This window comes from Zootoca vivipara, chromosome 5 (assembly GCF_963506605.1).
Source record: "Zootoca vivipara chromosome 5, rZooViv1.1, whole genome shotgun sequence".
NCBI classification, from domain to species: domain Eukaryota; kingdom Metazoa; phylum Chordata; class Lepidosauria; order Squamata; family Lacertidae; genus Zootoca; species Zootoca vivipara.
Window position 1 is genome coordinate 90,251,447 of NC_083280.1, and position 21,709 is coordinate 90,273,155.

General features: G+C 43.4%; 1 protein-coding gene across 3 annotated transcripts in view; it reads right to left on the reverse strand.

Annotated features, from left to right (window-relative positions):
* The window catches only part of FGFRL1 (fibroblast growth factor receptor like 1), a 169,385-nt gene that overhangs the window by 19,702 nt on the left and 127,974 nt on the right, over positions 1 to 21,709 (reverse strand). For all 3 annotated transcript variants that reach the window (XM_035138360.2, XM_035138357.2, XM_035138358.2), the window contains exon 4: positions 1,050 to 1,130. In XM_035138360.2, the coding sequence (XP_034994251.2) occupies positions 1,050 to 1,130 (81 nt within the window). The remainder of the gene's footprint in view (positions 1 to 1,049; positions 1,131 to 21,709) is intronic.

The window sequence follows — 21,709 nt, forward strand, 5'->3', positions numbered from 1 at the left end:
GCCAGGCTGGTGACTGAGAGTGGCCGCCAGGACCATATAACACTGGTCCTAAAGGATCTTCACTGGCTCCCAGTATGTTTCCGAGCAGAATTCAAAATGTTGGTGCTGACCTAAATTGCCTTGGCCCAGTGTAACTGAAGGAGCCCCTTCACCCCCATTGTTCAGCCCAGATCACGTGATGCCAAATAATTTAAACAACTAAAAGATGCTGTGTGCTAACATGGTAGGACATATGGGTTTCCTGACTAGCTTATACCCCTGTATATAAGCAAAATATGTGACAAAAGCAAAGGATAACATTTAGAAATACAAAGTTGTGATTGTTTTTCTAGTTCAGAGTAGAATTATTGCATTTTATTTCTTTGGTGATTGCTCATGCCATGACTTGACTTCATAAAATCTGTTGTGCTATTTTAAATCAAGTGTTTCTAAGAGAAAACAGACAGCAAACACAGATGTTACGTTGCACAGCGTGCGGTAGTTCTTAGTTATCTGCAAAACCAGCTGGAGGATTTCCACTTTGCAATAGTGTCTCTCATATTTTTGTGTTGTTTTTGTGGAAAACTCAGCTGTCAGTTTGAACTCTACCAGGTATTGATTGCACACCAATTTAAACAATTGCTCAGCTTAGGTAAATACTCTTGATGTATTTGTCCCTCTGTGTTTACCCAATTACTGCACTGCATCATGGGTTAGAAACTTCAAGGTTGTTTAAAGAGCCATTAAACAAGACACAAAGGTGAACTGACGTTACAGGTTAAAGTGTCACAAAAATACAGATAAAAAGAAAGATTGCAACAATGCAGATATTTTGGCAAGAAGAGTTTGAAATATGAGAATGCAGATTCTGGCCAAAAATACAAGGTGCAAGCATGATGCTGTTAAAACGGTCAGACATTGAAATGGCCACTCAAACTTTGGCTGCAATATGTGTTTGTTCCACAGGAATAATATCTTGCCAGTGCAGTCCCTGTTAACTGGAACTGTGTTCTGTCTTCTTATCCTCTAGGCATAACATAGCTAGTGAAATTGAATGTGTCTTTGCTTACCCCAGAGCTTCCCAGAATGGTCTTCAGATTCACTATTGGGAACTTCAGGTGCTAGACTCTCTCTTCCCGAACTTGCATCATCTAGATTCAACAACAGGGAAAGGAGAAACAGTTTAAAACATCATAAAGCAGCATCTGAACTGGAACGCAGCTGTGCTTTTGCAGGAACTGAATTAAATGGCACATTCCAACACGCTGAATATGTTTTTGCTACCTGCTGCCAGTTCAGTTTCTTTCTTGTTTTTTTAGCTTTTCAGCTGGCTACTAACATGATGGGAGATTAATTAATGCTTCCATTAATAGCGAACCAAAGCCCCTTTGTTTATGTTTACAGCCCGGCGTTCCCAAGGAGGAGATGGAACTGTTTTACACTCCTCGCAAATGATGGCATAAATCAAAATTATAGCTGAGGAGGCAACTGAGACTTCTGGGAACCGGCCATATTGGAGGCAACATTTCACAGAATTCAGAAAAATGCAGGAAGTGAAAAACTGCTCTTTTTATTTTGAAGCTTGCATGGTGCCTTTCTATAAATCTGTGCTTATTTGGGCCAATGAAACTGTTTGGGAAAAGTGGGAAAAGCTGTGGTGAGGGGAAAGCATCAGTGCTGAATGTTACTTTATAAAGGACAAAGCAGGTGGTGTTGTGCTTATGAGTACTGGACACGGTGTGGGGAAGACCTCACTTTGAATCCTTGCTCAGACATAACACTCTCTCGGTGACCCTTGGCCACTTCACCACCTTTCATACTTCACAGGTGGTTGGGAGGATAACGTGGGGAACCAAGTATGTTACCTTGAGCTCCCCAGAAAAAAAGGGAGGATGTGCATGTAATAAATTACTACCCTTATGCGCAAAAGAAAGAAAGCACCACCCCATTGTGGCTGCCCCCCTGCTCTGTTCCATCTTGGTAAGCGGGATGGCCGCTACTGTTGTGAGGCCATCTCTGTGGCCACCAACACAGAAATGCCGGCTGCTTCTGAGCCTAGTGAGCTGACTTGGTATCTGGTGCCTCAGTCTACCCTTCTGTATGCCCCACGCAAGGGCAGCTCTGACAAGACCTGCACCTTGTACTTTGTCCTTCTAAAATCAGGCTGTAATGGAGGTTCTGAAAGGAAGAACAAGCAACCAGGTGCATCCCACACCAAAGATACAATGGCCTAGTGTTCTTGAGGATGCTCTGGAAAACACTCCACGCACAAGCTTCCGACACAGAGCAGCAGAGTTCTGCCTACTTCACTTCTCAAAACTGGAAATTGCTTGCAGATTTTACCATTTGCAAGTTTCTGCAAATCGTGAACGAACGCAAAAAGAAATTGGTAAGGAACCATTCAGGGTATATTGGGAGCTATTTGTTACAGGCAGCTAGTAGCAAACAGAAATATGGCAATACTATACAGTGGAACCTCGGTTTATGAACACCTCGGTTTACAAATTTTCGGTTTACGAACGCCGCAGACCCATCTGGAATGGATTAATTCACTTTCCATTACAGTGGTACCTCTACTTACGAATAACTCTACTTACGAATGTTTCTACTCACGAATGGAGCTCCATCTGCCATCTTGGATGCGGTTTAGATAGGATTTTTTCTACTTACAAATTTTTAGATAGGGTTGCTTCTACTTACGGATTTTTTCTCCCAATGCATTCCTATGGGATTCGACTTACAATTTTTTTTTTTACTTACGAATGTGCGTTCGGAACGCATTAAATTCGTAACTAGAGGTACCACTGTACTTTCAATGGGAAAGTTCGCTTCAGTTTATGAACAGACCTCCGGAACCAATTGTGTTCATAAACCGAGGTACCACTGTACTGGAAATGAAGATTTTGAAAACGCAGTGCCGAGCCCTGAAATTCTACAGGGGAAGACAGTAAAAAGATCCATTAAATGCCCACAGGACTTCCTTGCAGATTTTAAGCAGAGGTTTTGTCAATTAGAACTTAATCCTGAACAGTCCTGTAGAGCAAGGTTGGGCTCCCCTCTTTTGTCTCCAGCCTCATGTTACAGTATGCCCACCAGAGTGCAGACCCCTCCCACCCCCAACTCCACTCATGCACACCAACTAATTGGCATTCTCAGCTGCACTTGACAGGCTGCCAAGCCTTTCATGTGAACCAAATTGCTGTGAATGCGCCAGATCCTTTGAAGATCTCTGCTCGTTATCCAGCCAAATCCTCAAACTGTGGAGCTGCATGCAAGAATCAGGAAAGCTCTCCCCCAAAAATAAAAAGTTTGAAGGATGGGCGTGGGTGAATTAAAAATGCAGATAAGGTGAATATATTGAACAGAAGGGTTTCAGAAAACATCATGGCAGGGGAAGGCTAGCATTTGGTGGAGTGGCGGAGGGATTATGCCAGGGGTGACTGCTGAAATGCAGAGAAGGTGACCACTGTTGCTGTTGCTGAGTGAAAATAAAGAAATCTACAATCTAACTTTTATGCTCATTTGCAGGGTGGATGGATTTAAATCACTGCAAGAAGGGAATGAAATCAATTTTGATTTTGCAGCACTGTATACGGACAATTACACATATTTATTGGTTACAGCAGCAGCTGAAACATAATCAGTTTGCATGCAGTAGACTTTTGCACTGCATAATTGGATCAGCTTAAAGACAAGGGAGCAGTTGTCAAATTCATGGATTTATCTGTGCCTATATGACAAGCAAAGATGCCTTCCTTGAAATCCCCAGAACGTTTCAGAAGGTGCTCATCGTTATTGAGAAGTGTGGTGTTTCTCCATGAAAGTAAATTTCCCACACTGCTCTGTTAGTAGAGTTATCGTAACAGATTCCTAGGAAAATGGACTCAATGCAAATCTCAATCAAGTAGTTTGGGTTTTTTAAACTGGAATAAATGATTGTGGAGGTGGGATCAGCTGATTGTTCCGATAAAATACAACATTGTGTCTCCTGGATCCTACTTGTCAGCCTGGGGAGGAAAACTCTGATGCTAAACCTCTGCTGCCTTGCGGCTATACTCATTCGTGAGGAAGTCTTTGGGAGAAGAAGAGGCTAAGGACTCTAAGCCCAACACAAATCTGGAGTGGAGTCCCTAAGGCGGTTGGATGGCTTCTTATACGCCTCCTTCTAGTAACTTTTTCAGCCAAGCTGGTGCCAAACGCATTGCTCTGCTTTCCTTGGGACCACATTGGTAAGGCCAAGAAGGGGGTGGTCTCTTCTTCTGGGTAGCCCAGGACCTCCATACACACTGCCCAGATCTGTGCCCCAGGGAGGTGACTTTGGCGCTGCTAACACAGCTGTTTGACTTCATCCCTGGAGGAGCACCCCATGGTCTCTTGGGACAGGCAGATACCAGCTACAACCACCACCTGTGATGGCTCAGGTCTCATAGGAAACCACAGTAAATACTGTGTGCACTGGGGCTAAATAATGAAGTGAATCATGGCGATTTGGAGTCAGTTTACCCTAATCCATGTTGTGCCATTAAGTCAACAAAGCGTCCCGAGTTAGATCAAAATTCCCACAAAGCTTGGTCCTGCTCTGTTTTCCTGTCCACGATCTCTCTGCTTTTTGTCTGTCTCTGTTTCTTTACTGTAGGTCCATGGGGTTTTTTCCAAGAAAACAAGGTAGACTCGGGAGGCTAGGCCTAGAGAGCACAGCAGCTCGTCCAGGTAGATACTGCCCCTATGAGACAGTTGTGGGGACTGAAGGCCCCTACCTTCCCACAGTTGTCTAAGTTTCCTCCTCCCCCGGGTCCTTCCCAAGCAATCTGAGACTGTGATGCCGTGCCTGTCTTTGCCCCACCCTCTTCATACCTCTGCAGGTTCTGGGAGACATGGGGGGAGGAGGGGAGCTGGTCACAGAAGGAGAAAGAGAAGGAGAGAAGCCTCCAGCTTCTTCACCAGCCTGATTCATCCCTGCCTCTTGCTCCCCCTACTTTCCAGCCTCCACTTTTGCCTCTGCTTCTGGACTTCCCTCTGGCACAGACTCCTCCTGCTCACAAAACCTGGTTACTTCTACAGCTTCCGACACCTCCTCCTCCCACTCTTCTCCAGCTGACCACTCGTCGTCGTCCCACCACCAACCCCCGAGCTCTGAGCCTTCTTCCCTTGAGGGCTCCCCAGCTGGCGTCTCCCACCACTCCTTGGCAGCCAGTAAGTCAATGACATCATGTGGAACGAGAGGCGGAGGAAGAATGAGGCAACGGCTAATATCTCCACATATTTGATGCAAAACAACAAAAAGGCCATTCCAAAGGAGCAGCTCTCTGCCATCAAGAGATCCAGTGTTGTTTAAAGTATTTCCCTAAACATTTTTAGTGGTCTTCCTTTCAAGTGAAAATTGTGTGAAATTAGGGTGCACCCTCCCTCAATTTTTAAATCTTTTAAAAGGAAACATACAGTAGTAGGCAATTCCATGTCCATTACACATTGTGTGAAATAATGCCAATCCAACTCACGACAGCATCATTTTATAAAGCTGCCTCATGCTTTCCCCAAACATCATTCTTCCCATCCTCAACCCACAAAGTTAAAGAGCTCTAAAACACATAAAACCTTCTCTATTGGGCAAATAGTATGGCTTATTCTGAGCCACTTGAAACCCTTCACAGTTTAAAGCAGCTCAGTAAATCAGAAATTATGAGTCTTCATGCATGCATTTTCCAAACCACAGCTACTACCACTTTTCCCCAGGAACTTAAAAAGATGCTGTTGCTAATACGCATCTAATTAAACTTGCGGCCTATCCTTCACTCCCTTGCTTCTTTCAAACTGAATGTTCACTTGGGATGTAAATGCAAATGTGCATTCTAATCCCTATCAATATAAACACCTGATACCTGGGAATACAAATAACAACTAAAAGTATCGATTTGTACCAAGAAAATTATGAAAAATTATGGAAAGAAATTAAGCAGAAATTGGAAAATTGATCTAAATTAAAAATTTCATTATTAGGCAGAGTATCAGTTATAAAAATGAACGTTTTACCAAGGATGATATAGCTCTTCCAAAATTTACCCATTTTAGGAGGCGCAAGATGTTTTAAAGATTGGAAAAAGGACATATCAAAATTTATATGGAATGGCAAAAAACAAAAATAAAGTACAAATTATTGATAGAAAAAAGGAGAGAGGAGGGTTTAGTCTGCCAGATATGGAGTTGTATCATGATACGGTCGGTTTAATGTGGATAAAGGATTGGATAGAATTAAAAAATACCGATGTGTTGGATTTAGAAGGAGTGGGTTTAGGTTTTGGATGGCACACATATTTGCTGGAAGAAAAGATGAAGGTACATAGTAATTTTATGAACAATATCATAAGAAAATCCTTGTACAAAGTATGGAGGAAACATCAAGGCATATTGGAGCCAAAAACATTGTGGTGGGTATCACCTATGGAGGTAGTAGCAGTGAAGAGAGTGAATATGGGAGAATATTGGCCAACGTATAAATAATTATTAGAGGAGGTTGATGGGAAAGTAAATTAAAAGAATATAATGAAATCAAATCATATTTCAATGTTTGGTTACAATATTTTCAAATCAATCAAAGATTTCAAAATGATAATAAAATTGGCTTTGAAAAAGAAATTTCCAAATTAGATAAAATATTATTAGAAGGGAAAGATAAATATATTAAAAAATTATATGAGAGTGGGAAATTATATTATTATTAAAATTATATTATTAGAGTGGGAAACAAAAGATGAACAGACAAAAGGAAGTTATGATTAGATGGGCACAAGATTTGGGGAAAGTAATCATGTATGAAAAATGGGGGAAATTATGGAAACGGGACTTAAATTTTATCTCAAATTATGAGTTGAAAGAAAACGTGCTCAAAATGCAATATAGGTGGTACCTAACACAGCCAAAGTTGTTCACTTTTTGGGGGGAGGGAAATTGCTCACCTGTAACAACGACGCAGCAGAAATAACAGAGCAACGGAAGAGGGGGGGAAGGGACTTTTGCTCCATTGCTTTTCACTGTCGCCGATCGAGAGGGCCTGGTATACAGTAGTATACAGTATACATTTGGTGCCCCCCATAATACATTTGACACCCCCCATAATTTGGTGCCTAGGTGCACCGCACCCTTTGCACCCCCAGGTAAAGATGGCCCTGCACCTGGATGCACACCGCAGTGTTCCATTAAAAGCAAAGTATTGCAGATAAGACAGAATCTGTGCTTAAATCTGCATTTAGATGCACATCTGGATAGGCCCACAGAAAGCCCAACAATACAGACCAACCTAGTGAGTTATATGCATGCACAAGAAGGTGGCTGGCCATGTGCAAAGCTCCTTACATGGTTTGGGTGAGAAAGCCCTGGGTGTGGGAACTGGTAAGAGGCATCCAAAAGGGATGGGGGAAAGGGAACATGACATGGTAGGAACAAAATGCACAACAGCAAACATTCACACTTGCATGTTTTCATTAGTCATTTTGGCAGCTGGGATAATGGGGTGTGTTTTCAGGGTGGTATCCCAAGAGATTCCATGGATGCCCTGATAGAAACTGATGCAATTGCCACAGTTGTATGTATCCTAGAACTTGAAGAAAAACAAACAGAGCAGATCCACCAATGCGAAGTGCTGCAATAACTTGGCGCTTAACATTTAGAAACCGTGTTTGCAGAATTGGTTGTTCCCCTAATATTAAATTAATTGAGGTGCTGCATCTTATGTTTGCTTGTTTTTGCACATTTTCTAGTGTGCTCTCTGTAGCTGGTTTCTAGTTCTTCTGCCTTTGAATTTCATCAGTTTATTGCAAAAAAAAGGAATGGCATATTTAGCTGCAAATGCAGGCCTTACAGAAAGGCAAACCAGCTGTCCGTTCTGGCTAGCAACGAACTTTCCATAGCTTTAGTTGCAATATAATGGAGGCACCAGCTTGTTTGTTGCTTCTGCTTTCTTGTTTTGCTATAGCTGAGAGATTTTTCTCCCTTGAATTCCAAGTAGTCACAAAGAACCCTGCTAGGAAAAGCAATAAAATTCTGCTAAATAGATAAATTTTGACTTCCACTGAAAATTAACAGGAGGAAAGCATAGACTCCAGAATACCCTGAGGACAAAGCTTGATTTGCCAGAATGCTAACAAGGTAATGCTTAAAATTCTACAAGGCAGGCTTAGGCAGTATGTGGACCGAGAACGCCCAGAAGTGCAAGCTGGATTTCGAAGGGGCAGAGGAACCAGAGACCAAATTGCAAACATGCGCTGGATTATGGAGAAAGCTAGAGAGTTCCAGAAAAACGTCTACTTTTGCTTCATTGACTATGCAAAAGCCTTTGACTGTGTCGACCACAGCAAACTATGGCAAGTTCTTAAAGAAATGGGAGTGCCTGATCACCTCATCTGTCTCCTGAGAAATCTCTATGTGGGACAAGAAGCTACAGTTAGAACTGGATATGGAACAACTGATTGGTTCAAAATTGGGAAAGGAGTACGACAAGGTTGTATATTGTCTCCCTGCTTATTTAACTTATATGCAGAATTCATCATGTGAAAGGCTGGACTAGATGAATCCCAAGCCGGAATTAAGATTGCTGGAAGAAATATCAACAACCTCAGATATGCAGATGACACAACCTTGATGGCAGAAAGTGAGGAGGAATTAAAGAACCTTTTAATGAGGGTGAAAGAGGAGAGCGCAAAATATGGTCTGAAGCTCAACATCAAAAAACCAAGATCATGGCCACTGGTCCCATCACCTCCTGGCAAATAAAAGGGGAAGAAATGGAGTCAGTGAGAGATTTTACTTTCTTAGGCTCCTTGATCAATGCAGATGGTGACAGAAGTCACGAAATTAAAAGACACCTGCTTCTTGGGAGAAAAGCAATGACAAATCTTAAAAAGCAGAGACATCACCTTGCCGACAAAGGTCCGTATAGTTAAAGCTATGGTTTTCCCAGTAGTGATGTATGGAAGTGAGAGCTGGACCATAAAGAAGGCTGATCACCGAATAATTGATGCTTTTGAATTATGGTGCTGGAGGAGACTCTTGAGAGTCCCATGGACTGCAAGAAGATCAAACCTATCCATTCTGAAGGAAATCGGCCCTGAGTGCTCACTGGAAGGACAGATCCTGAAGCTGAGGCTCCAATACTTTGGCCACCTCATGAGAAGAGAAGACTCCCTGGAGAAGACCTTGATGTTGGGAAAGATTGAGGGCACTAGGAGAAGGGGACGACAGAGGATGAGATGGTTGGACAGTGTTCTCGAAGCTACGAACATGAGTTTGACCAAATTGCGGGAGGCAGTGGAAGACAGGAGTGCCTGGCGTGCTCTGGTCCATGGGGTCACGAAGAGTCGGACACGACTAAACAACAACAACATTACAAAAAATGATATATCTTAGTTGAATCCCATGTGCAAATTAGAAGAGAAATTGGGGTATTTAGAAGACAGTAGAAGTCCCTGTCCTTGTTGAAAGAATGTGTCTTGGGGAGGTCATGTTTCCAAAAGTTATTTCACTACATTATGAATCTTTTCTTAAGCAAAAAACGTGAAGCATATAGCTCAAAATGGATATTATTATTATTATTATTATTATTATTATTATTATTCTCCTCTTAATGTATATGTGTCGGGGAGAAAATTACTCATTACCACTGGCCAATGTGGCTTCTTACCAGGGCCATAGGCTATCAAAAAAAGCTTATGGTTTATTCATTCATTCTGGAGGATACAGTGACAAAGGCAGTAATCCCGATGCCACTTCTGGAGGCGAGAAGACTCCCAAGTTTGAAGGCAGCAAAGAAAGAAAGAAAACCCCTATGAAGAACAACAGAGGAGATTCCAAAGGGGTCTCTAACTAATCCTGCTCTGGAGGAGATTGTGCAAAAATGCCCAAGGGAATATCGTTGAGAATAACTCTGCCTGCACTTTTCCTTGCTGACCAGAAGAGGACCTCATCCTGGAACCATCTGCTGCAGGACCCTCCACACCTGGAAGGGGACAAAGGAGATCAACCCTGCAATGCCTTATGCCAGGCATCCTCAAACTTGGCCCTCCAGCTGTTTTGGGACTACAACTCCCATCATCCCTAGCTAACAGGACCAGTGGTCAGGGATGATGGGAACTGTAGTCCCAAAACAGCTGGAGGGCCAAGTTTGGGGGATGCCTGCTTTGTGCAAATGGGCAGAGTGGCCCATGTAGCTGCTTTTGTACAGATAGGGGAGCTCTGCTCTTCAGTACAGCAGCAATGGTGTACTTGAGTGCGAGCCTTTACTTTCTCCTGTATCAGCTAATGGCTGCCGTTCACTCCTATGGGGAAAAGGAATATGTACACGGCACTTAACAGTATTGCGGCTGGAGCAAAACCTACCCCTTACTGGCCCGGGCCCAGAGGTCCTGCAAGGAGATCTCACACAGATCTGAGCATAGGGCACCCAGAGACATGCTTCAGCAGGGGTCCCTATAGGCTGTCCTTCCAAGATGCAGAAGACTCTCCAAGTGCCCCTATTTTCCAGGGTCAGTCCTGGATTTACAGAAGCCACCCCAGTTTCTGATATGGACCTGGAATGCCCCGCTTTCCTTTAGGATGTCCCTATTTTCATCAGAGAAATGTTGGCAGGGTATGGAGTTACCTGACCCCAGAGCCATCTGAAGGCAGTCCTGTATAGGGAAGGTTTTTAATGTTTATTATTAATTAATTAATTTATGCCCCGCCCATCTGGCCGGGTTTCCCCCACCACTCTGGGTGGCTTCCAACAAATAGCAAAATACATTTAAATATCACAGATTAAAAACTTCCCTAAACAGGGCTGGCTTTAGGTGTTTTCTAAATGTCAGGTAGTTGTTTATCTCCTTGACCTCTGATGGGAGGGCGTTCCACAGGGCAGGCGCCACTACCGAAAACACAGTGAGGGAACCGCCAGAAGGCCCTCGGCGCTGGATCTCAAGTGTCCGGGCTAAACGATGGGGGTGGAGATGCTCCTTCAGGTATACAGGACCGAGGCCGTTTAGGGCTTTAAAGGTTTAATGTTTTGTTATGCTTTTATATATGCTGGAAGTCACCCAGAATGGCTGGGGCAAAACAGTCAGATGGGCGGGGTATAAATAGTAAAATGATGTTGTTGTTGTTGATGATGGAATGTTACTATTTTAATCGGAGAAAAGTTGGGGGTCACATTGCATCATATTGACAGGTATTTTGCTAGCTGTATTGAACAGTAAAAAACAACAACACGTATCTGAGTAAAATGTTTGGTTTTGGATAAGTCTGGACAAAAAGCGTTTATACGCTATTCCGGAGTCTGGAACAGAAAGATTTGTACTTGGCTTTCAGAAGATCTTTGCTTTAGACAGTAGTGAGCAACTTGGTTTAAGCTAGCAACAGATTCTGGTCAGGACCTGTTTATTCAGTTAAAAACACAACCGCAGCATTTCTCTGCAGTCCACATAGTAGTTCAGATTTGTAATGGGACAATGCCAGTCCCTGCACTGACTGGCTTGTGGCTGGCTTTGGCGCTTTTGATGTCAGGGACCTTGAAAGCCCCATTTCACAGATGAACCAGCTTTGCATAAATAAACAAAGTGACCTTTGAACTAAAGCCGGAGACCTGAGCGCACTTCAAAGACCGTGTGTGTGTGTGTGTGTGTGTGTGTGTGTGTGTGTATGTGTGTGTGTGTGAATGAAGCAATCAGCAAGCATCATTAATGCAGCTGCTGGCTCAAAGCACAACTCCTTGGAATAGCACAACTCTTTAAAAAGAACAAGGGGTGTGAGCGAATAAAGAAGAGAACGAAAGGGTGGGCAAGGAATGAGAGGAGAGGGAAAGTGACGTAATCTGGTCAGGCTTGAAAAAATCTTAATGAGGATTTCTCTCAGGCACAAATGAAGCATCTAGCACAACGCCACTTAGAAATTTGTACGAAGCTTCAAAGCAAGGCCCAAATAATACTTTGCTTCCTATTGCAATCATAGCAAGACAATCTTGAAATCTCTTTGCTTATGGTCAATTTACATTAGCCAGACATACAAGGCCAAAATCTCTGGATCCCTTGGAGGGCCAATTAAGAATGGGCCTGCACTGAAGAATCTGGGTATCTTGCCAAGGAGTATTTGTTTCATTATGCCCATGTTGCTGCCTACACACCTTGCCTTATTGTGCTCTCTCTGTGGCTTTACCCTGAACCCGTTAATTTTTTTAACAATGGAACCACATCTCTTTTAAGAAAAGGTTGTGCTGCAGAAAAGAACCCCCCCCCCCAAATAGCTTCCAGGTCAAGGGAAGTAACAGTACTACTCTTTTTGGCCTTGGTTTGGTCAGACCACACCTGGAATGCTGCGTCAAGTTCTGGGCACTACAATTTAAGAAGGATGTTGACAAGCTGGAAAGTGTGCAGAGGAGGGCGACCAAGATGATCAAGGGTCTGGAAACCAAGTCTTATTGGGAACAGTTGAGGGAATTGGGTATATTTAGCCTGGAAAAGAGGAGACAGTGAGACGAGATATGATAGCCATCTTCAAACATCTGAAAAGCTGTCACATGGAAGAGGGAGCAAACTTGTTTTCTCCTGCGCCAGAGGGTAGGACCGGAACCTATGGATTCAAGTTATAAGAAAAGAGATTCTGACTCAACATGAGGATGAACTTTCTGGCTGTTAAGAGCTGTTCAATGGTGGATCGGACTCCAGAAGGTGGTAGACTCTCCTTCCTAGGCATTTTTTAAAGCAGAGGTTGGATGGTCATCTGTTGTGGATGCTTAACTTGAGATTCTTGCGTTGTAGGGAGTTGGACTAGATCAGGCATCCCCCAAACTTCGGCCCTCCAGATGTTTTGGACTACGATTCCCATCATCCCTGACCACTGGTCCTATTAGCTAGGGATCATGGGAGTTGTAGGCCAAAACATCTGGAGGGCCGCAGTTTGGGGGTGCCTGGACTAGATGACCATCAGAGTCCCTTCCAACTCAACTACTGTATTCTATGATTCTATGGCTCACAGGTGTTGTAGCCTTAAAGGGCAATAAAGTATCTATTCTATTCTAAAGGAGTCCCATGGTCCTTCTACAGACACAACATATGTAACAGAAAAGGGAAGCAGTATCTTGCCCTAGCTACAAGAACACTTTTTTTTTGGGCCCTGAACCCCATCATGGTGCTAATTTGAGCTACTCTTACCATTACAGATAACAATTCCGCAGAGAAAAAGATTTATGCTATACTAAGACAAAAAACACAAGCAGGGCCTTTTAAATACTGTGTTATGAATGAAGTGGTATATAGTGAAAGCATTCCGAATAATGCCACCTGTTTTTATTAATAATATTAAACTTCCTGCTTCTGGGATTGCAATCTATTTTAATAAACTTTTTTTTTTGCCTACGCTTCTACGAGAAGTTGACTACTATGGTATATTATTACATGCTAACTGCTGAAGTTTAAAATGGATAAGGAATCTGTATCCAAAAACAGCAATTTGTAAGCCATAATCTCATACCAATCTAATTAATGTGATACCTGAGATGTGTTTCTTTTGAGACACGGGAGCCCGAGTGGCTGAAATTGCCAGAAACACTGCAGGGTGAAACTGGGGGCAAAAGGATGTTTACCACCATTTAAAAAAGGCATTGGTGCAAGTCACGAAGACAATCCAATGAACTTGTTTCCAAAGTGGTAAATCATAGTTTCAAAGCCAGGTTAAGGTGGGTTGGAGCCACCACTAAAAGTGGGTAAAAACACCCACTTTTTAAGACCTCGGGGACTGCTACAGCCTGCTAACTCACTCAGCAAGTGTTCTGACTTGAAAACTCATTGAAAAACAAAAGCAGCCAGGCTGGTTCATCTCACGAAAATTGCTTAGCACAGGAGTCACCCATCGTGATTTTGGGGGGGTTATATGGCTGGCCTTTCTTTTGCCTGTGTCCTGTCCTGTGTGATAATGGGAGAGAGGGTGGGGAGTGAGAGGGAGGTATGTATGTACAGGTGTGTTGTCTGCAAGGAAGAGCTGCAGAATTAATATTGGCACGTGTGCTTTTTAACATGTTCATAAACATTAGGACTGAGCAGTGAGGTGGCCAAGTCTGAGGGTGACACTAAATCGTCCAGGGTTGTTAAAACAAAATGGGAATTGCAAAGAGCTCCAGTAAGATTTCTCCAAACTGGGCGGGGAAATGGCAAATGCCATCCAATCTGAAGAAGTGTAAAGGGATGCATGTGAGGGCAAAATTTCTCAGTTTCACATATGTCATAGGGTCTGAACTGGTGGTGACTGACCAGGAACAAGGGTTGTAGTGGAGAGCCTGACAAAAGATTTTGACCCAGTGTGTGGCAGCTGTGAAAAATGCAAATTCCGTGTTAGGGATTATAAGGAAAATGAAGGCTGTCCATGTCATAAGGGCATTAGGCAAATCTATGGTGTAACTGAACTTGTTAGCACAATAAAAAAATTCCTTCAGTAGCACCTTAAAGACCAACTAAGTTTATATTTTGGTATGAGCTTTCGTGTGCATGCACACTTCTTCAGATGCATACTTTGTGTGCATGCATACTTCTTCAGGGTATCTGAAGAAGTGTGCATGCACACGAAAGCTCATACCAAAATATAAACTTAGTTGGTCTTTAAGGTGCTACTGAAGGAATTTTTTTATTTTGCTTCGACTCAGACCAACACGGCTACCTACCTGTTGTTAGCACAAGTTGCTTTATCCCATCCACCCACCCACCCCTCACCCCATGGCAGCAATTTTGTGAGTGGCACCCACAGCATTTTATCAAAATTCAGAATGTGCTCGCTGGTCCAAAAATGTGGCCTCTGGCTTTAGAAGGTTGCCTGTACATTTTGCTTCATAACTTTTCTCCTAGGAGGGTTAGAGGCGAGAGAGACAGGCAGAAAGACGGACAGACAGCAAGTGCAATTGCTCCAATTGTACTATTATAATCTGACTGTGCATAGTTTAAAACACACTTTGGTTTAATGAGCATGAACACACTCATATGCCAAGAACCAAAATGCCAGTGTTTGGCTTTTTTCTATGTGTAAACCTGGGCTTGCGGTTTGTTTTTTACTCATTTGTCTGGAGAGATATGTGAACCCAGGTTCACATACAGTGGCAAGCCAGAGTCTGGTTTGTTTCTAGCTTGTTTCCTGTACCTGGAGCATGGTCCAGAGAGTGTGGAAAGAGCAACGGTAAGTTTATTTTAAGCTACAATTTAGTATTGCCAGCAAACATGGCAACACACTTAACTCATAGGATTCCGAAATCCTATGAAACTGACATTAGATTAACAGATGCTAAATTTATTCATTAATCTATTTTTGTGAATCCAGAACCCATATGCATTCTCTGGCTAGCTCGAATGCGAATAATTGAAGGTCAGGCCAATTTTCTGCTCTACGGGTCATATGGCTCATTACTTGAACTTCAGCATTGTTCCTGCTCTGCAAGGGGTGCTTGCAGTGCAATTGTTCTTTTATTTGCTCTTTTGTTATGACAGCCATATGTTAAGAATGCTTTGATGGTGTTTCCTGCTTGGCAGGGGGTTGGACTGGATGGCCCTTGTGGTCTCTTCCAACTCTACGATTCTATGTTTTATGATATGCAGCAACAAGCATATTACACTGTCATTGCAGAAGGTAAAGGTAAAGGGTTCCCTGACCGTTAGACTCTGGGGTTGTGATGCTCATCTCGCTTTACTGGCCAAGAGAGCCGGCGTTTGTCCGCAGACAGCTTCTGGGTCATGTGGCCAGCATTACTAAGCCGCTTCTGGCAAACGCCATTTACCTTCCTGCCAGACCGGTACCTATTTAACTACAGTGGTGCCTCGCTAGACGAATTTAATTCGTTCCACGGGTCTTTTCTTATAACGAAAAATTCGTCTAGCGAATCCCATAGCAATGCATTGAATTTTTTTGATTTTTTTTTTTTGCCCATAGGAACGCATTAATTGAATTTCAATGCATTCTTATGGGAAACCGCGATTCGCTAGACGAATTTTTCGTAAAATGAATTCGTCTAGCGAGGCAACCTCCACTAGGAAAAAATATTTCGTTAAGCGAAAATTTCGTTAAGCAGGGCATTTGTTAAGCGAGGCACCACTGTACTTGCACTTTGACGTGCTTTCGAACTGCTAGGTTGGCAGGAGCTGGGACTGAGCAACGGGAGCTCACCCCGACATGGGGATTTGAACCACTGACGTTCTGACTGGCAAGCTATAGGCTCTGTGGTTTAACCCACAGCGCCACCCACTGCAGATGGAGAGCATAAATCATTCAAGAGGAGGAAAATATCAGGTTGTTCAACTTTCTGACGGATGCAGAAAATTGCAAGCATGTGGGAAATAGTACTGGGCAAAAAGGGAGCACTAATAATTGCAATGATACAGCTAATTGGGGTGTGATACAACTGAATTGGTGTGTGGGTGTGGGTGGGTGTGAGTGCCAACGACTGCTGGACAGATCACTGACTAATACGCTCCACGATGGCTATCAAGATTATACCTTAACGCAGGCTTCAAGGAAGGAAACCAAGGTGCAAAATGAACACTCAAGCCCTTCAAGATCCCATTAAGTGGGATTGCTTCCAAACCACTCTTAAGGGCCATCTGCTTTCAGAATTCCCTGATAACATCGAGGAACACAGGACCAAGCTAAAAACATCCATTATTGCAGCCTGTGAACAAACTATTGGATACCAAACCAAGAAACACCAGGACTGTTTTGATGAGAATGACAGTGAGATTGAACACATGATTGACAAGAAAAGGAAGGCCATTCAGATCTGGCAAAGTGATAGAAACTGTGCCACTAAGAGAGAAAAAAACCTATGCCAACGCTAAGGCTGAGGTTCAAAGAAGAACCAGAGAACTAAAAAACACCTGGTGGATAAAAAAAGCTCAAGAGATTTTTTTTTAGCTGACACTCATGATGCACAGAGTTTCTTTAAAGCCACAAAGACCATCTATGGGCCAATAAATCATGACATATGCCCCCTATGCTTAGCAGACGGTATCAGATAAAGAAGCTATTGAAGCTCTTTTCACTTCTTAATTACATACAATACAATACAATAAACGTTATTTGCATAGCCAACAGCCATAGCAACAAAATACATGCAATATAGAATTAAAAACAACAAGGATAAAAAGATCATATGACTATGGTGTCGTTTAAAAAGTGGCCCTTAGTCTCATTGCACCCTCGATAAATTTGGCAACTTTTGTTGTTCTCAGGTCATTTTGATCTGATAGAAGAAAGAACAACGTGGCCTCAGTTGGGCGGCCTGGGATAGTTAGAAGTAGGGGTGTAATGAGATCGAGCCGCAAGTCTTTGTAGAGAGGACATGACAGAAGGATGTGAGCCACTGTTTCTGTGTTGCCGATTCCACATTACATAATTTCTGCCCAAATAAATGTATGCATATCACTGACCAAGGGGCTCCATGCATTGCACATCCTCTTATGGGCTGTTCCCCAGTCCTTCTTACCATGCCAGCATTAGAGGGCACTAGGAATGACCAGGTGAGGCCAGACAGGCCACTGAAAGGAGATGCCTAGGTTTTGCCCCTCATGTCTTGAGGCTGCCATGGGAAATACAGGGGGGAAGTGTCTGAAGAAAAGTCTGCAGCTTTGCACAAATTCACAGAAACCACAATGCCTTTCTTGAATTCTTTCTAAGCAGTGTGAGAGGATTTGGCCTAGAGAGGCCATTTGCAACTACACTGGAACATGCTAGAGGTGGGAGGACTGGCTCTTAACAAATGGATCCTATTGAAAAACAAATGGCAGTCTACATGAAAGCTCAGCACTTGGCAAACGTTTTTTACAGGGCGGAATGAAAATAGCTTCCCACACAGTGTAAAATAACAAATTTGAATCTTGAGCTATGAAAATAAGGACACCACATGGCTATAGTTTAAAATAAAACCCGAGCCATAAAAAGCAAAGGGAGACACATGCACAATGTTACACTTAAAAATACTGTGCCCACAGTAGCAAAAATAAGACGGTTGTCTTTTCACGAAACTTTCCTAACCACGACTACATGGAAAATTAAGAGCTTTATAAATGTAAAGACAGTTTGCCTGTTCACATCCAGTCTTCTCAGTACTGACGAATGGAAGAGCAATACGCACAAAAGGATTCCTTAGAATTATATAAAATGGTGCGACACAAAGAACAGAGATTATGCTACAAAAAGATTCCCAAGCATTATTTCTAGTCTTGTCCATATATTGGTAGTCCCTCATTCGCCACTTTACTGTATGCAATATTAAAGCACAGCATTACAGAATACTTTCACTAGCCCTGAGCGAGTCTCTTCATCGGCGTTTCTCAAACTTGAATCCCCAGCTGTTGTTGGACTACAACTCCTATCATCCCTAGCTAGCAGGACCAGCAGTCAGGGATGATGGGAGTTGTAGTCCAGCAAATGCTGAGTGACAGCATCGTGGACACTGCTGCTGGCTGTGGATCGTCCTCATGGCCTGCATGGAATGGGGCATAGGAAGCAGCCCAGAGTTCCTGAACCCAGATGCTGCTGAGGAAGAAAAGTGAGAGCTACCTGAGAGTTTTGCTGGGGCTTCCCTTTACCTGCATCCCTGGGGACTGCGATGAAATTGGGTGTGTACAAGGGCAGGGCACACTGCTCCAGCTGTCCAGGCCATGTTCTTTCAATGCAACGCGCTTCTTGGCAATGGCAATGGTTGGAGGAACACCTGCCTGGGAGGTGTTCAGGGAGCTTTACCTTTGAATGGTGGCCAAGTGCTCACCAAGTGTGGGAGACATTGCTACTGGCTGATGGGAGAACAGAGTATTGCAGCAATATAGCTTCTGCAAGACTCAATATTTGCATCTGATATAACAAAGGGCTGAGGAGGAGACTGGAGACAGTTGTGGCAGCTATACCTTGTGGCATAGTCGCCCCGTCCCCTAGCTCACCCATGCTGGGAGCTCTGTCCTGGTATTCTGAGTCATGGCAGGAGGGAGCAGTGCTTACTTTTCAGCCTTTGCATCTTGAATCCCAAGGCGAAGTATCTGTTAAGAGTTCTAGCCAAAGTCTATGTGCTTCACCTTCCTATGTGTGTTCTGGAGATGGGATGCTTTCTGTGAAGTGCCTCCCCCCTCCCTGTGTGTGTGTGTTTGTTTGTGTGTGTGTGTGTGTGTGTGTGTGTTGTTGTTGTTGTTGTTGTTGTTGGGGTCAAGTTCAGTGTTTTCATGCGTACAGGATTTGGTGCAACCACACAGGGGCGGCTTGCCCATTGACTCTAGTGGCGCGGGGCGCCAGGTCGGCAGGGGGGCGCTGCGTGACGGAGCTGCGCGGAAACCACGCTGCGCCCGCCCACCAGCCGCGGGAAGAAACGGGGCGGGGGCGCCGGAGCGATCTGCGTGCCACGGCGCCAGGGCACCCACCTGCTTAAGACGGCCCTGCAACCACATCTCCATCCCATTTTGGCTGCTATGCTGCAGAGTTGTGCAAAGGAAATGTGCTGGCCTGGACTGTCGGCAACATATCTTCCCACCAGTGTTCATTTACCTCGCATGGTGGCCGTGTAGGGTAGCTTCAGCCATTTGTTAGAACCCCCCAGTCAGCACAACTGAGGTACAGGGCTGTCCTTTAAACTATCCCCCAAGATCCACCAGTAGATTCCAATCCACCTTCTGCTCATCCTGACTCTACAACAAACACTTCTCATCAAACATTTGGTGCTGCAGACCAAAGCAAAGGATCGCCTGGTGCTAAGTGCCTACTCAGCGCTGAGATTTATGGGTCAGGCAACAGGAGGAAGGACACAGGATTCTCCTTCAGTTCCTTGTACGCATTCTCTTCTACAGCTGCTGGGAGTAACTTTAGCAAACATCAAGGAGAACAGGAGGTTTACTGAATTAAAATATTTAACATACTGGCTAGTCATCATTCCCTTTGAAACCAATATCCATCTGGGATTTGACTGGATGAAGGCTGCAGCAGTCTTGCCATACCGTGTCCCAAAAAAGTTCAGAAGGGAAGCACATTGTTGTATACTACATGCGAATTCCATGAAGGGCCAGAGTGCATATGTATGTAAAAGTCGTTCATCTTTCAGGACCTCACCTCTGACAGCAATCAGATATGTGTTGCTTATTTAAATAACCCTGAATGCTAATAACATTATCACTGTCTGTTTTTATTTAAATCAATCCACTATCTTATTCATATTTGCCAAAGAGCACCCACCACTGGTTCAGATTCAGGATACTGTCAGAAAACAGAAATTAGATCTCAGAACCAGGCATGCATTTTGATTGAGCAGCTGTTGTCAAAATATGATATTACCCAATCATTATCCAATAACTGTAATATTTACATCAGGAATTGGGAACCTATGTTGCTGGACTCCAGTTCCTACCAGGCCTTGTCAGCATGGCAAATGCGCAGGGATAATGGAAGCCTGCAGGTTCTCCATCCCTGACCTAAATAAGGCTATATTAGTTAGGACCACTTTATTTAGCTGCATATAAACACAGTCCCCCTCTCATGTTCATATTCTAAGACACACACACCAGTTTTCTTGTAATTGCCATCCTTTTAAAAAAGATATTTTGGGGGAAAGAGACTCCAGGTACTTGAGAATGGCTGCATGGACTTCTCAGTCCCTCTACAGTGGCAACACACCAAGCGTGAATTTTGTGCTTGTGTATATTAGCACCTGTCCAGGACGATAAAACTGAAGTCTGGAAATGTGCTCAAATGTTTAAAAACAATAAAAATGGCCAACTCGGCCCTTTATTTTCCAGAAATATTAGCCATTTCCCTCTCCGTTCCAGCCATGGTAATTCAGGTAACTGAAGCTTCAAAGTAGGTTTAATAAAGACATGCCTGCCAAAAATGACAAAACCCCTTGGTATTCCTCCCAGCTTCTTATACGCTTGAGCTTTTCATAAATTCAACTTCCTTCCAAGCTGTTAAAAAAAAAATAACAATAACTAGGTGCTTTTTTATTTGAAAAAAATGAAAAAAATGGTTTGCATTGTCCCATGCCAAAAGGTAACTTTATAAAAATCCATTCTCTTATTACAAAACTAAAGATGGAATGGAAGTAGCATGTTCGAAGCAGGACTAGAATCTTCCCTAACCTACCACACATTTTGCAACTACCACATTTTGCAACTAACATGTACAGACACATTCTGTGCTTTACTGTCACAGCTGGGTTTTTCAGCCACAAAAGGAAGAGTAGTATTTCTATTCACAATTTTTATTTGTGGGGGGAAGGAATGAAGTATTGCTGTTACTTGTGCCTCACGTCAAAAGTGACATTCTATGTTGTTTTCAATTTACGTTTGCACTTTGAAAGGTCTCTGGGACAGCAGGAACACACAAAAAAACAGAGACGTACTGTAATGTGGTACAGCAGTTATAGAATGTCAGGCTAGCAGGCCTAAGTTCAAATCCCCACATAACTATGAAATGCTCTGTGTGACTTTAAACCAAAACTCTCTCTCTCTCTCTCTCTCTCTCTCTCTCTCTCTCTCTCTCTCTCTCTCTCAACCCAGTCTTCAGCAACAGGTTGCTGTGGAGATATCACTCGGAGTTTCTTAGAGGAAGGATAAAACTGGTGTGTATGAATATCTCAAGAAGAGAATCAGCATCAGGAGCATACCTGCCAAGTTGCTGTCAGAGAAATAAGGGACCGGACTGGAAATAGCAGACCGGAAGTAGCGCTGCCGCCATTTTGGAACTGGGCGGAGCATGCTCAGAAGTG